The following is a 16,743-nucleotide window of genomic DNA, read 5'->3' as shown; positions in this document are numbered from 1 at the left end:
GAGATCATATATACAGGTTAGTATGGTCTAGGTTCAGTTTGGTTTTTAGCCATTTAGGGTCTAATTATCCATTAGACTCAATTTGAATTTGGTTTATATGGATTACACTTGATTCGGTTCAAACAACACTTTGAACACAAATTTTTTTTCCAGTGGGGATAGATAAAGGGATCGGGCTCCTCTCTAGCACACCCCTAAGCTGGACGATGTCTGGCACACCCCCAGAGATCAACACGTGGGCGAGGTGCCGTTCAAACAGTGAGGATGAATACGCACATCTGAGCGTGGTGCACATGTGATGGAGAAAAGGATTTCCAGTTGGGATGTGCGTATCCATCCTCGCTACACCTCAGCCACGTGTCGTGCGCTGGAGAGTGGTTCATTTCCAGTCCCACTCCAACCACATCTCAGGTCTTTCTCAAACGTTCACAGTTCTTTCATGCACATCAAAGCTCTGTTCATCCCAAGACAAGGATACCTAGCATTTAAAGGTAGAGGTGGTGGAACAACATTCTAGTGCTACTGTGAGACATGACTCTGTGGAGCTTCCTTCTTTTTTCTTTTATCCAAACCCCACCCTCTTTTTCTTCTCCTTTCATTCTGAAATGGCAAGATCATGTACACATGATGAACTGTATACTTCTGCATGCCAGTTGTGCCATTCAGATTCAAAGATTTGTACACACAGAGGTTGGAGGATTACAATGTAAACATCTAATATCCTTGATTTTCTTTGAGAACAGAACTTTTACTCTGGGATACTGGAGAGTGCTCCCTTTCAAGATAACCACTGAAAGTTGAAGAAAAATTACAGTTGGCATATCAACGATGCCAATGTACAACTCTTTAAACAGGGGGAAAAAAATGTTTTCCACGTTGGCAAGCACAAACCGTAAAAAAAAAACAGATTCAAAAACTGCATTGACAGTGTATCTTTCTTTTCCCCTGCCAACCAACCTCAATAAAACTCTTGACATAGAACCCACAGAATGCCAACTAGGGGCTTATACGCCTAGCTTTCTTTCATTTTTCACTGTCAATCCTTGTTTATACGCCTTTTCTTAGCTGGGTTTTTCAGCGATTGCTTTCCTTTCCCATTGTTGGAACCATCATCCATTTTCTGCAATTTTTAAAGAAGGGTTGAACCTCAGTACCTCTCCTGTCCATAAGATGATTAATTACCAAAAAAGGATGCCTCTTTACCTTCTTTCTTAACCTCAGCCTCTGTCTCTGCCGCCCTTTGTTTTTCTTCTTTGGATTAGCTAAATCCTGAAAGAAATAAGATTTCACTGAGAATGTAAACAAAACGCACTTCTCAAGTCTTGTTTAGACACTTGGATTGAGCTCAAAAGATATACAATTCCCTTTTGCAGTCATACAACCTCTGCAAGTGCTACAGTCCTTGCGTGCCTCTCTGCATGGGTTTCTTGATCTTCCTCGATCTCTCCATCGCTATTGAGCATGAACTTCAGTCTCCCTTCCCTCAGTAACTTCTCTGATCGAGCATGTCTCTAGATCAAATAAAATTAAAGAAATTAAGAATGCACTGTCAAGGATGGTACAACAGATCTGAAAGAAGAGGAGACAATTGACCAAGTAACACAAATCCACAGACCAAAGTGTCTGCAATTTACATGGGGGAAAAAAAGGAAGACATCGTGGAAATGAAAGGAGAAAAAATTACACAAGGGGAAGTATTTCAAACCGAATCAATCACATTCATTATCCAGCATAGGAAAATATACAAGGATAAATTTCGGAATAGGTACCGAACCCACACATCCTGGGCTCACTAAATCACAGAGAGAAGTCCTTGCATTCCATCAACCTGAATAAAACTTACAAAATAGTGGCAGATACACAACTAAAATTTGCAGGGTTTTTGGATTCTTCTTTTCTTATCTTCCCTTTTTTTGGGTTTTTTTTTGGTTTGGGGGGGGGGGGGGGATAAAGGGTTCTGGATTCTTATAGGGTGGGGCAGAATACTTTTTTGGGGGTTTTGGGGGGGGGGGGGGAGATTAAAGGGATCTGGATTCTTAGGGTGATGCAGAATACCTACTACAGAAGCAAGTGCAAATGGTAAGTTAGTTCATTTGCAAGTTTTTCAAGTTGCAAAAATGTTTCATGAATAAGACTTGGAGATGGTGATGCACTGTTTATCCATAGAAGGATGTTGTACACTTGTACGGTTGTACCTCACAAAAGATGGAAGAAAAACTTCCCCGTGAAATGAAGCAATGTGTTACAGAAACAAATTCAAACCAAATTTAAAAACAGCAGAAAAACACCATTGAAACAATTATGAAAAGGTAAAACCTAAGGAATATTTTCCAGGTAATTTCATAATGAAGAAAACCTGGTTCAGGCTAATAGAAAAAGTCATATGTCAGAGCATGCTTGTACCTTCCTGTGTCATCCTCACTCACCCAAACAGTTTAAGATAAACTTACTCGATTGTTGAAATTTAGTGTCATTATAGTTCCAACTGAGATATTTATTATGAAACACGTAGTCATAAAAACTTACAGCATTTTCTTCTTTGTTTCCCCTTTCTGAGAACGAGGGGGGGGGGGGGGATTGGAACTTTGGATGATGAAATTAAGCACTCACATACTTCTTGGTATTTTTCTCCCCCCACCAAACCTTGGACATTTAGTGTATACCAAAATGATTAATGGACATACTACCAAATGATGCAAGATTTGCAACAATAAGCAGTTGTGAAATAAGCTACTGTACTTGAAGGAGAAATCAAGAGACACAAGACATTAACATTAGAACTCAAGCCACTGCCCAGAATTGAGCCATGACACAAACTTATAATTGCAACAGCTGATGCAGTCCAGACATAAAGTACAACTTTTAACTAGGTTCATTTTTCTGATTGGCAATCCAGCCTTTTTCTGCTTGCCTATCTTTCCAGCAACCGTAATATCATCTGTGGTACTCATAGTTTTACAATTTTTTGTTTCACAGAGTGGATATTCACCAACAATTGAAAAAGCTAAGGGCTAAAGTGCAAGAGGGTAACTCCATAATGAGCAAACCTTCTGCTGACTAAGCACTTTTTGCACAATATACTTGGAGACTCCCTGATCAAAGAGGAAATTATCCCACTTAGGTGGCAACCATGGGGACTGCCAACCACCACTAGGGGGCTCTTTCTAGTATAAAAGTACCTTGGAAACACTGAAAAACAACCCCGTCATATGTTCCTTGCTTTCCACCCTCCAGTGCTTCTGTTTGGTGTTGCCAGCTGCCAATGCTGCCCACAATCATTTCCATTGCCACAGCCAGCATATACAGAGCATAGAACAAACTCTCCGCAAGATCTTGTCTTGTCTCAGAACATAACTCGGTATTTCCAGCTACTGAGTCGAAACCAGCAACGAAACAAGAAAACAACATTGTCACGAACGGAATTTCGGTCCGATATTTCGTCTCAGGCCAAAATGTTACAATCCCCTTTACATAAATATCCTACCTTGATGAGACTCGGTCGAAATTTCAACCCAGTCACGTCTGTCTCGGTGAGTTTTGGCTGTTATTGAAGAACCTCCCCCCCCCCCTCCCAAATCTCCTTCTTTTGACCATATCTTACCTAAACAAGCTTGTATTGTTAAAGGTTGACTCAAAATATATTTGAGTCTATGTACCAAACAATGTTAGATGTATGATTTATGGAATGGTTTATAATTTGGTGTCTTTCCATTCCTATTGCTTATTTAAGTTGTTTTACTTGAAGTATGTGTTCTAATACTAACGATTGTGATATATATATAGTACACTACCAACCTAGGGTCCTAAGTCAAACTACCGTTTTGGGTGTAATTTTTAAAAACCAAGGGTTCCACTATGTTTATAGGGCCTAAAATAGACTGCCCTGCAAGTATTCATGACCTAATTAGGTCATAAGACCCCCAAAAACAAGGGCTAAAATTTGAAGGAAAAAAATGCATCAACTCAGCCAAGATCTCAGTATCTCGCTGAGACAATAAGGTTTCTGGGCTGGCTGAAACCAGCCCCGAGATTGAGACCTCAAACTATGTAGCAGAGTGATTCACATGGCTGCAGACCTGGACTACAACGATGTCAGCTTCACTTCTCCAGCCCATCCCTTCCAATGATTCCTTCCTCAACCTCCCAAATGTCACTAACAGCAAAACCAACCCAGGAAAAAATCCAAAATTTATGACTGAAGCTTGATTATTTTATTATTCATTGTCATTCAATCTAGTTAGGCTGTTAGGGTGAGAATCTGTAAGGGGTCAGTGGTAAGATAAGGAAACATTAAATTCTGCATTTATGGAACCTGAAAGCTGGCAACGATAGATGTCAAGATAAGAGAAAGTAGACGATGACACTGGTCATGTGCATCAAAGACAAATTAATTCACCAGTTAGTTGCGATTTGGTGGCATGATAAGGTACGAGAAAGTCGTTTAAGGTGGCATGACCTTCTTCAACGGAGGCCTTTAGATGCTCCAGTACGGAGGAGTGATTTGATTCAGATTGAAGGACCTAAAAGAGTCAGGGGTAGACCTAAAATGACTCTTGGAGAAGTGAGGATTGAGGAAAGACATGAATAGCTTAGACCTTGTATCAAGTATGACCTTGAACAGAGCTGATTGGAGGGTAAGGTTCCTTCTAGCCGACCCCATTTAGTTGGGATAAGGCTGAGTAGTTGCTGTTGTTAGATGTGATTTGATGCAAGTTACAGGCTCTAGAAGGGCATGTGCCTGAGACAGTGAAAAGAAGCCTTGAAGACTAATAATTGAACACAATCTAATACCACAGAGAGAATGGAATTGCAGTGAAAGAGCAAACAGGTGTGGTTCAGAATCAAGTTTTGCATAAGGCTTGCATCAAAGCCCAACCCACTTATAATACACTGACAGGACCCAAGACCTCTATATCCAGCCATTATGCCCTTAATGGCATAATAACATCTGTACAGTGAATCCCAAATATCAGCGTTACAGCTAAATTGGGTTGAATTTTGAGAAATCATTCAACTACTATGATGAATTCATGTTCATGGAACTGCTAACATATTAACATAAAACCGCTAACAGGTAGATCAACTGGAACTGAAGTTGACTTCTTACAGCCTGATCAAACGAACAGGCATGTCCAAAGCGTAATGTCATATGGGAGCTCATTCACTAGGCAGTTAGATGGTGTCTAGGAAAAGAAAGAACCCAAAAAACCTACATAAGACTAGGCAAAAGGAACCACTAAAATCTGAGTGGGTATATGTTTTTCTCTTTACAACAACAACAACAAACTCAGCCTTATCCCAACTTAAAGGGGTCAGCTACATGGATCCAATATATGTTCTCTTTAACTGTACATATATTTTTTGCGTTACTGCTGAAATCCTTCTTTGAACTTCCCAAAGAAAAATAAAGTTTATAAACAGATTTTTTTAGAATAAAAGAATATATGCAGCACCAATCACAGGTTTGGACACAAGAGGGCAAGGGAGTCTTTTCCAAAGGGGGAGGAAAGAGTATGACACACGCTGGGCACCCTGGCGGTGTGCCCAGTCTTTTCCCAAAACATATATACACAACCAGGCTTCCAAAATTGCTCTGTCCATGATAACTGTCCTCTCCCTGCACTTTGCCACAGAAGCACACAAAAGCTGTGTACCATTTAATTTGGAACTCCCTAGGTAAGTTTATTGTACTTTCCTTATCATTTGAAGTTAATAAAAGGAAAAAAAGATAGCATTTTAAATAATGCATAAATATAATAAAAAGGTTCCATTTCAACAACTTGGAACTACTGTTATAAATGTGATTTTTGTATGTAACAAGAAGTATATCCATCATATGCAGAAGTATGTAACATTTTTCTTTTAGAGTAAAATTTAGACGTAATCGTGTAATGCATGGAATGCTTTATCAGATGGATGGTCATGTAAAAACAAGTTTCCCATCATACAGTTGTGCAGTTTTGCAGAGAAAGGAAATGCCTCGATACCTTAGACTTGAAATGAGCCCTCAAGGTGTCTTCAGTCAAACAAACAATTCTGGGGCAGAGCCTACACTTAAAGACAGATTTACATTTCAAAATGTAATAATTGAAATCAGCTTCAGTAGAATCCTTTTCTGCCATGCCATTGGATTGGGTGTCCACTGTCCCAGCATTGCCTTCAGCACTTGAACGACTTTCACCAAGGCTTTGTCTGCCATGTCCAGATTCCTCTTCATCATCATTCACTAGCAATCCTGGCCATGGTTAAAAAAAGTGAAATGTCCAATTGTCCACTGACGGATATTCTCAGCAAATAGGATGCACAACAAGCCAAGAGAGAGAGAGAATGTATGGAATAATGTTAACGATAGAGTACTAAGCTCAAGTTATTAGGATCAAAGTCCAAAAAAATTTCGGATTTTGACACCTGCTGAAACTAAATTATTTCGGTCGATTTTTTGTTAAATTTTGGACATTTCGACATGTAAATTTCGATAGTCATTTCGTTTCGACCTTGTCAAAACCGAAATTTCAACAGAACCATGAATAGGAAAGAAACTGAAAATAAAAAAATATATAGAGGCCAGCTTGTTATATTGATGAAACCATTGTACTAAATAAGGTAAGTCTCAGAAACCAAGACAAATCTCTCTCTTACTGATGCTTGTATGAAGACCAAGCATCATTACTTTTGACCAAAGGACTATATTCACCAAGGGTTTCTCCATTGGACTATAATCTATGTATCTTTAATTGATCTTCTTTTTCCAAATCATTATTACTACAAACCATATTTTTCTATTTGTCATTGTCAGTTTTACTTTGAGTCTCAATTACTTTATCTAAAGCTATGGAAAACATTGTTTTGTCAAATGGAAAAATGTTAAGAAGGAAAGAAATGAACATTATTAACAAGCCTCAAAGGATTCCACATCTCAAAAATTCATAAACAAAACCTTAATCATGGCCAGCATATATCCAATTCCCACCTGATGAGTCAACATCAACCTCATTTGCTGAACTTTCTTCACTCTCGTATCCAGAACCTGTAAGAGTAACAAATGCTAACATTTTACTATATATAACTAAACAACCACAAAAGAAATTGAACTCTACAGAGATAATAACAGAAGTACATAAAAGTTGACGATTTTGAACAGAATATTCAGAAACCTGGAGGAAGAAATTCACCAACTGTCAGTATCCTCAACATTCAAATAGATTTCACAATGTATGTTCCTTCACATACAAGCCGTATAATAGAAAGAAATGGAATTACAAAAATTTTCAGAACAAATATTACATCAAATTACTTAATAGCCAATACCATAGTTGAAGGGATTCTGCATGAACACTGCAAACCAACAAATAAAATATCTCAAAACGTTAATCTTGAAAATAAAAGGTGTTGGGAAAAACAAACTAATGTAGAAGAAGTTAGGTAGCAACTAATTCTACAGGAGGATCGTAAACTCTTCAATGAAGAAGCTTTCTTCAATCAGTTGATCTCAGATTTGCAGGGAATTGAAATAAAAACCAGAATATAAACAAAGAAGAAAAAAGAAAATGGGGAAGATGGATGGATAGAAGAAGGGTGGTACAGCTAGGTTGGCTATCTCAGCCTGGGCATCTCACCCTTCTCAGCCTCTCTCAGGATAATGCATTGCAAACAGCAACATAACTTTATTCATCAATTTGTGGGCTCTCAAGAGCTGATTACAATGTTTATATATACCCTATTGGCTGAGACAAAAAAAAAAAAAAAAAAACTAGACTCTAACTAGGATTCCCAATAAAAATTAAAACTAGACTCTAACTAGGATTCTCAACAACGATTCCCACTTAGGATTACAACTCAGATAGGAAACTAAATAAAATAAAACCAAACACCAACTCCTCTAAGCCAGCTGTCCACATCAGCCCACAAATCACTGTTCATGTGAACAGTAACCTTTATTATTATTATATTTTTTTATTTCTGTCTTGGTCCCTTCTCATCTTCATACTTCTTTCTGGGCCGAGGCTGCCTTATGTGATGTTCCATCGAACCAACAAAAACCTGCTACATCATTGTGCCAGGCTGCCTCTCACAGCAGTTGAATCCCACAACTACACTGGGCTGGTTTTGGGGCTTGTTCCTGCGGCTACACATGGACCAGTGATCTACATCACAAACACCTTCCTCACCTGTGTGCAAGTTTATGGAAAAATACAAGACCACAGAATGCACAAAACTAATAACGCATATAAGTTTTAAAAAAAAAAAAAGCACCAATTTTTAACGGGAAAACCCTTCAATGTGAAGGTAAAAACCACGAAAGTCTAGCCCTAGAAACATTCCACTACAATCAATAATTGGAATACAACTTCTATAGGCAGTGCTAGAAGCTCACAAATATCAAGAGAAATAACTCCTCTTGGGATAAGGAAACATTAAATTCTGCATTTATGGAACCTGAAAGCTGGCAACGATAGATGTCAAGATAAGAGAAAGTAGACGATGACACTGGTCATGTGCATCAAAGACAAATTAATTCACCAGTTAGTTGTGATTTGGTGGCATGATAAGGTACGAGAAAGTCGTTTAAGGTGGCATGACCTTCTTCAACGGAGGCCTTTAGATGCTCCAGTACGGAACACTCTTTGAAGTGTTTACGTACTTCTCTCGTACTTCTACTCTTGTGCTCTATGACAGAGAGCTTCTCCCTCAATATGTGCCAAAGAGCTTTCTCACTTCACTCTGTATGTGAGTGACCAATTCTCTTTGCATATTCCAACATTCTTCCCCCTTCCCTTATATAGAGAATCTAAGGAAGAGAGAGCTAGAGAAAGCTGAACGTTTGACATTGTGTAAACATTTGGTGCTTTAAAAATTGACTTGCACACCTTGTGTGGTCGCCTCCATCGCACTGATCGCTTTGAAAAAATGGCACATTAGCCACATTAGTCATTATGGCATTGTGCTTGACTATGAAATAGATACACAATAAATGTATGTGTGCTCATTAAATGAGTTGTCTCCTTTGTTGACAAACTCTACACATGGCCCACTAAACTCTCCCTTCGACTCATGAGGACGAATCTGCCAAATTTTCCATGTCAACATATGTGCATCCCTGCGATATAGGAACTTTCCACCATGGCGTATGTCAAACTTCTCAAGTTGTGGGAGTGCCCACCACATCTTGTCAATCCCATAAAGTGGTGCCTTTGCTTCTGCAAAGGGATTTCTCGTCAATCCACGTCAACCTCATTCTTTACCCTACGCACGGATAATATCTTGAATGAATGACGACTCCTTTCATGGCACGGATCCAATTTCGAACCGATAAAAATTTTACTATATTGCTCCAGACTTCGGAACGCTCTGGCTACTCCATGCAACTCTCTTTCTCCGAATCACCATGAAGAAAAGTTGTCTTCACATCAAGGTGATGAACTTCTTAAGAGGAGTAAAGGTATTTTCTGTGTTTGTCACATCAGTATTAAGATGATGATGTTGTGCTCTTGTAAATCCACCTATTTTGGTGAGTTATTGTATTATCCAAGCGAGATATTTCTCTTGATGTTTATAACCCCCTAGTATTGTCTAAAGAAGTTGTATTCCCATTACGATTATAGCAGAGTTTTTTTAAGTTCTAAGCCTCGTGATTTTACCCATACATTGAAGAGCTTTTCATATTAAAAATTGGTGCCTTCTTTTGTGAGCTGTCTTGTTTTAGCTTATATGGTTATTGTTTTGAGCATATTTTGTTGTATTTCTTCAAAAAGTTGTACATAGGTGGGAAAGAGACTGTTTTTCCAACAACAGAGAACAATTGTAGACGCAGAGAAAGGATGCTCTGTGGGAAGAGCGCGTAAAGAGAAAGCTCTCTGAACACATAAGAAGAATCTGCACAATAGAGACAGAGAGAGTGAAGTTCTTTGTCACAAAAACAGAGAAAAATTTCTGTCACACACAAAGGAGAATCTCTCTGTTACAGAGATAGAAGAAGCTATCTGTCATAGAGCACAAGAGAGTGTTCCTTGTACTTGGGTAGCAGCGTGATGGTGTTATCTCTGTTAAGAGGAGGAAAGTTTCTTTTTTTTCCTGTGTTTGTCACATTCAAATTAAAATGAGGGTGTTGTGCTCTTGTAAATCCACCTATTTTGATGAGTTACGGAGTTATCCAAAAAAGGTATTGCTCTTGATATTTGAAATTCTTTGATACTGTATAGAGAAGTTGTATGTTTACCTTCACATTAAAGGATTTTCCATGTTAAAAAATGTTGTTCTTTTGCAAGATGACTTGTATATGTTATTAGTTCCTTATGCTCTTGTGAGTCCACCTAGTAAAGTGAATTATTGTTATCCAAAAATGTTGTAATTCTTGAAGTTTGTAAGTCTCTAGTGTTGACTAGAAAGACTTGTATTCTCATTATTTATTATGGTAGAGATTTTCTTGGGCTAGAGTCTCATGGTTTTAACCTTCAGGTTAAAGGATTTTCCATGTTAAAAATTGGTGTATTCTTTTGTAAACTGATTTGTATTTACTTAAATGCATTATTACATATTATCCATAAAATTGCACACACGTGGGAAAGGAACCTGTTTTTCACAACAAAAGAATACTATAAAAAAAAAAAAACTGCGCAATGTAGGTCAATGAGCGTGTGAATTTAAACATTACTAGACAAGCGCTGAGAAAAGTCCACTAGGAGTGTTTCCGGAGCTCGAACATTTCCAAAAACCAATTCAAATTGACCGAATTAGAACAGAAACACATACAGAAAAAAGTCCTGTTTTTAAGAACCCTAAACCCACTAAACCATCTAAGATAATCAACATCCGTTTATGATTGAAAGAAACACAGAGCTATTACCAACTGACGCAAAACCCCCAAACCCAACTTAATATGTGCATTAAAACAGAAAGAATAGAAGGACAAAAAAAAGCCCATTTGATGCATTCAAAATAATAGGAGCCAAAAGCCAAGGGAGAAAAAGAACGAACCAGATTCTGGAAAGTCAAGTTTTTGGTCTTCTTTAACATCTGCAACTGCTTCTACTTCTTCTTCTGCAGTTTCCTCCTCGTATTCTTCTTGGACATCAGCTTCCGAATCTGAAGAAGACGAAGATGAATCAGAAGGATCATTTTTTTCGTCGTGCTCTTGCTTGTAGAATCGCCTCTTTATCATTTCTGCTGCGCCTGCCTGACGGCCCTCGCCTTGGGTTCAACTGTAGAGAAGAAAAGCACGCAAAAATGAGAACAAGGGTCGAGACTCGAGAGAGAAGGGGAAACAGGTTTTCTGCATGTATACCGTATATAAAAGGTGTCATAGCGTGGATTCCATGTAAGGTTTAAGCTCTACAAGATCGATCTAACAATAACCACGTGTCCATATGACGTGTTAAAGAATAATAGTATGTCACATCAAGGTGGATCCCACATATCCCGGATTGTTTGGTTTGGACACCAATAAGGGGGTGGACCCACCCGGACAGAATGTTCGGGTAAGGTTGGGTGGTAACTGCGCCCCTCTTATTACAAGTGAGGGGAATTGGGTCGGGCAGAGAACTGAAGGGGACAATGATTCTGAGAAGCATGTGTAATTGATTGAAGCCTATGTTTTAAGTATCAATATCATATCAATGGTATCAAACGTGATCGGGCCAATATGGCTTGATATAATCGATACAATTAGATATGGCTAGGGGTGAAACGCTTGGTTTTTTAAAATCCTAGCCCAAACCGACCCTAGATCGGACTGAGATATCTCAATCCAAACCCAACCTTGTCGGGCTTAGCCTAGCTCAACTTGACCCTAATTGGGCTGGGCTGGGCAGCTTGCCTTCTTTTTTTGCCATTTATATCCTCCTATGCATTAAAAGAATGAGACGTATGTGATTGGATATTTTTTTGTTTCGTACTCAATTGACTATTAGACTTTTCTTTGGGTTAAAAGACTTAGAACAATCTTAAAATAATTTTCTTTGGGTTAAAAAACTTAGCTCATTCTTAAAATTGTAAATATTTTCGTTGAATAGATAATTAGATAATAAATAAAAATTATAAAATGTAAACAATAAATTGTAAAACATAACCTAACACAGGGTTGGGCTTAACCTGAAGCCTCAACTTGGCCCAGTTCAATCCTAACCCAAAGCCTAAAAATTTCAACCCTAACCCACCCTCACGGTTGAAAAATTCAGCCTGAGTCCTGTTTGCACTCGGGCCGACAAGGCCAAACTTACACCCCTAAATATGACTAATACATATCAATATAAGCGGTGACCATAATTATTACCAATACCGTGACCTAAATCCATATTCCTATGTTTACCATTAAAAGAAAAAAAAAACAAGAAAAAAAAGAGTTAGTACAATCCTATGCTTTAAACCATTTGATCTGAATATCTCATTGGAGCACGAGTGGCAATCGATCAATTTGGTCAGGCTAAACGAATCTTTAGTCACAATTGTCAACCAATGTCAGCGATGTGGTGGACCGGCAGAATCAACCAACCTTATTTTCTTCCACTGCTCTTTTACGCACTCAATATGGTTTGGTAGTAATTTATCTTATGTCGTCCCTTCAGGTGAATTTGTTGTAGCACACCATTGGATTAAGAGCTGGAAAGCATTCTTAGATCGAGGGAAGAAAATTTGCAAAAGAGACGGCAACATTATGCTCATTCAATTGCTAGTTTTAAGGGTGAAACAGAGTTGGGTTGGGCCAGGTTTTTAAAACCCCAGACCAACCCTGAGATCTCAGGGTGCTCACAGCCTAAGCCCAACCCAGCCCTGAGGTCGGGCTAAGATAACTCAGCCCAGGCCCAACCCTGTCCGGCCCTGATTGACCCTGATAGAACTAGGCTGGACCGGGTTGGCCCTGATTAAAAGTAAAATATAAGAATACAACACCACATAAAGTATTCCATAAGGAAACTAGTTAATTCTGACATGAGAGATATACCAGCAATAAGAGAAAAGTGATGGCAGATTCCTGAAAACCTTAGCCACTTAAGGTTTCGTAGAGAAGGGAGACTGGGAGACAGGAGATCGAGAGAAGAGAGAACGGCGGACGGCAGTGCTGCTTTCTTACTTACTTAGGGTATGTAATGAGAAAGGAGAGAGGGATATTGATATTGGAAAATGGAGAATTGAGAATTGGGAATTGGGAATTGGGAATTGGGAATTGGGAAACACCAAATACCAAGTGAAATTTGGTTTCCTAAAATCACGTTTTTGACTTTTGACCAATGGGCATGCTCTTTTTTGGTTAGAATTTTGAAATTTAAAAGTTAAATGAATATATAATTACACCTTAATGATTAAACTCCTAGACCATAACACAAGGCTGGGTAGGGCCGGACCGGGCTCAGCCCGAGGTCTCAACCCCCGCCTGACCCAACACTGACCCCAGGCCTAGAATTTTCAACCCTAATCCATCCTTAGGGTTGAAAAATCTAGCCCAGCTTGTTTGGGCTCAAGGCAGGCTCAGGCTGACAAGGCCAAACTTACACCCCTGGTTGGTTCCTATGGTGCTCACAAAATGACCTCATATTTGAGAGGAAGAAGTGGACACTGATGGAGGTTGTCAATGCAGCACTAAAGGCTAGTGATGAGTACCTCTCAACAATGTCATTACATCCCTCTGATCAGCGATTTCGATGATGCAACCACCTCTGAACTGGACTCCCCCACCTCTTGGGTTTTATAAACTCAATTGTGATGCATCGTTTAACCCAGAGAGGAGTAGGGGAGGCCTAGGATTTATTATCTGAGATCACCTAGGTCACTCTCATGTCGCAGTTTTGGATCCATTCAACAACAATGACATTTTTACAGGGGAGGCAATTGCAATTAGGGAAGGTCTCTTGGAAGTGTTATCTACTGGATGCTACAAGCTACTCGTCAAGAGTGATAATCAAGATGTGGTTTCTGTTGGACAAGTGTGAGTCCACCAAACCCGGTTCGATTCGGTTCAACCTGGTTCACCTTTGTATTGAACATTTATACATTTTAATTTAATATTGTCACATGCGATATAATATAAACTTTTTGAGCATTATGTGTCCGTAAGTTATACTTAAAATGGTAGTCGCGACTAGGGTTTGGGCTGGGCACCCTTATCATATGGTTGTCGCATTGGGTATGCCTAAACATGTGATGTCAGGGTATGAATGCGAGTGCTCACATGTCTGATGTGTGCATTGACGAAGAATCTACTTTGTCGATTCCCTCATGTATTACTGCCAGATGTAGGAAGGGATAGACATGTGTCACCGACACCCTGTACCTAAGGGAACCCTGTCACTGCAAAGTGTGATCGCATTCTTTGGTTCATCAATGACTGAGACTCAAGCGAGTCAAAGTCGATGTTCTGGGAATGCGTGAACACTTTGTGAGTGAAGGAGGTATCCAACACGGTCACCACTGCCCGATTGGGGAACACCAAGATAGATACTGTATGTGCATGGTCGGATCAGAATTTGGATCCAGTGCCATTTTGAAAATGGTTTTGCAAAAATCTATTTTACATAAAATGATACATTATTTATAATTATTTGAACAAAGTATTTTATCGAGTTTTGCGGGATCCGATCAGGTGCACAGACGCTCGTATATGGACATGTACTATGGATTGGGGTTTGGCAGTACATGTGTACATGCCCTAGATTCCATAATGATGATGTTGATTAGTGGGGGGGTTGTATATGATAAATAGTTATCATATAGGGAGTTATTTGGAATTTGCTAATTTAATTAGTACTTTATTTAATTAATGGATATAGTGCTAATTGTAATTATCCATTAAATATTAAATAAAGTAATTAATTAATACTTTCCCTATTAGATTCTGCTTCTTCACCTGTGTAGTACTTTGAGTTTAAACAGAACTGTCAGACTGAGAGAGAGAGAGTATGACTCTCACTGGGATTAATCAATCCATCAGGGTTTTTTAATTAAACCCTCGGCTTATATATAGGGGACCAAAACGCAGAAGGGAGAGGTAGCTCTCCACGTTTTTTGGCATATACTCTCTCTCCTACGTTTTTGGTCTTTCTCTCTCTCTCCCCCTCTTGTGATCTTTCTTCTTCTTCTTGCTTCTCTCATCTGTGTTTGAGAGTTAGGGTTTGTGAAACCCTACATCTGTGCTAAAGAGTTTGAGAGCATCTGGGATTAGCTTGAAGAACCTTGGTAGCACCATTGGAGGTTCAGATCTGTTTGCTTGGAGCGCTCACTGGAGGAAGAACCACTGTCTATTGGAAGAGCAACACTTGAGGCTCACCAGGTTAGTAGTTCTTTATTAATTCCTTCTGTTTATTGATTATTAATATTTATGGGATGCGAAAGAAACTCGAATCGATTTATTTCCGATGCGCATTCGAGTATGGGATGGATCCCTCTTGCCATGTGATGGATTAGAGATGTTGTTTCTCTGTCCCCAATGTGCTCTATAATTGTGTGGGACACATGAGGAAAGGAGAAACCCTAACAGGGTTGCACCAGGGTTCCCATGGGCAACCATGGGAAACCCTAAAAATCAAAATGGGGCACCCATGGGACACCATGGGCTAACCCAAGGTGTGCAATACCCTAATTGGTTTATAATTGATTTCCCTAGGAAACCATGGTTTTATTCCTGGACCGTAGTTTGGTCTATAGTTTCTTACTTACAAGACTTCTCCAAAGCTTCAACCTTACTGATTAAGCCAATCACTGAGGATATTCAGCCTCTATGTACATATTTTGAGGAATGTACTTTCCATCACATTCTAAGGGTTGCCAATGCATTGGCAGACACCCTTGCTAGGAGGGTTCAGTCTATGTCGGGTTGGACTGTTTGGCCTAATTTTTATCCTTGTTTCTCTGTATCATGTCCTACAAATCACAGAAGTGTAACATGTATTTATCAATAGATCTACTTTCTAACCCCAAAAAAAAAAAAAAAACACTCTCAACCATAGTTAGTTAATTTTTATTTATTTTTTGGTAGAAACCATAGTTAGTTAAAACGAAAACAACAAAAGAATGGTTTTTAGCACATGCATGTTTGAAGCGGCTTAGCATGTGAATGAGATGGTCAAAATTAGGGTAAAATATTTTAATAACAGAAAAAAAAAACAAAAAACAAAAATGGACGGAATGAATTTTAAACGTTTAAATTTGAACAATCTGAAACAATAAAAACGACAATATATACAAATAAATTGGTAAATAAATATCTAAATGCCTACATCAAAATTTCAAAGCAATTATAACAATCAAAATAAATGTAGATCTCATCTATATTCCATTCCAAATTCACAACCTATTATATCATCCAAAATGCATTAAACAATGATTAATAAAATTCATCTACATGGGTTAATAAACTGCATACAAAATTACAGAAATAGAGATTATAACATACAAAATATTCATGGATTGATACATTAGCCACCATGCCCATTTGAAGGAAACAAAATCTATCGTGCCACACAAAATAACCTTGGCCAAAGGTTTTGTGCACAACTGTGCATGACACAATAACTTCTAGCAAAAAATTTTGTACACGATTGTGCATGATGCACGGTTTAACACACAACCATTGAATGGTGGATGAGAGTCTAAGTGCACCCTTCAACCTCATCAGACGGCTGTATGCATAATCGTGCACAAATCCTCTCTCCATGATGGAAATTTTTTTGCTGTTACCCAAGTTGCAGGAATGCTCCTACTACCTGGGCTTGCAGCTAAGAAATGAAATCTAGAAAGGTATTTTGAAAAATACTA

At 38.8% G+C, this 16,743-nt stretch overlaps 1 protein-coding gene across 1 annotated transcript; it reads right to left on the bottom strand.

The window, feature by feature from the left end:
• Positions 1-640: 640 nt before the first annotated feature.
• LOC122644590 lies at positions 641-11,249 on the bottom strand. Its single transcript, XM_043837970.1, has 6 exons — positions 10,975-11,249; positions 6,971-7,027; positions 5,988-6,235; positions 1,383-1,511; positions 1,204-1,269; positions 641-1,120 (listed from the first exon to the last, which is right to left on the bottom strand). The coding sequence occupies exons 1-6, from the start codon at positions 11,156-11,158 to the stop codon at positions 1,037-1,039; spliced, it is 768 nt and encodes a 255-aa protein (XP_043693905.1). The 5' UTR covers positions 11,159-11,249; the 3' UTR covers positions 641-1,036.
• Positions 11,250-16,743: the final 5,494 nt, after the last annotated feature.

Source organism: Telopea speciosissima, chromosome 11, assembly GCF_018873765.1.
Source record: "Telopea speciosissima isolate NSW1024214 ecotype Mountain lineage chromosome 11, Tspe_v1, whole genome shotgun sequence".
NCBI classification, from domain to species: Eukaryota; Viridiplantae; Streptophyta; class Magnoliopsida; order Proteales; family Proteaceae; genus Telopea; species Telopea speciosissima.
The sequence above is the reverse complement of the archived record's forward strand: the minus strand, read 5'-3'. Positions and strand labels throughout refer to the sequence as shown.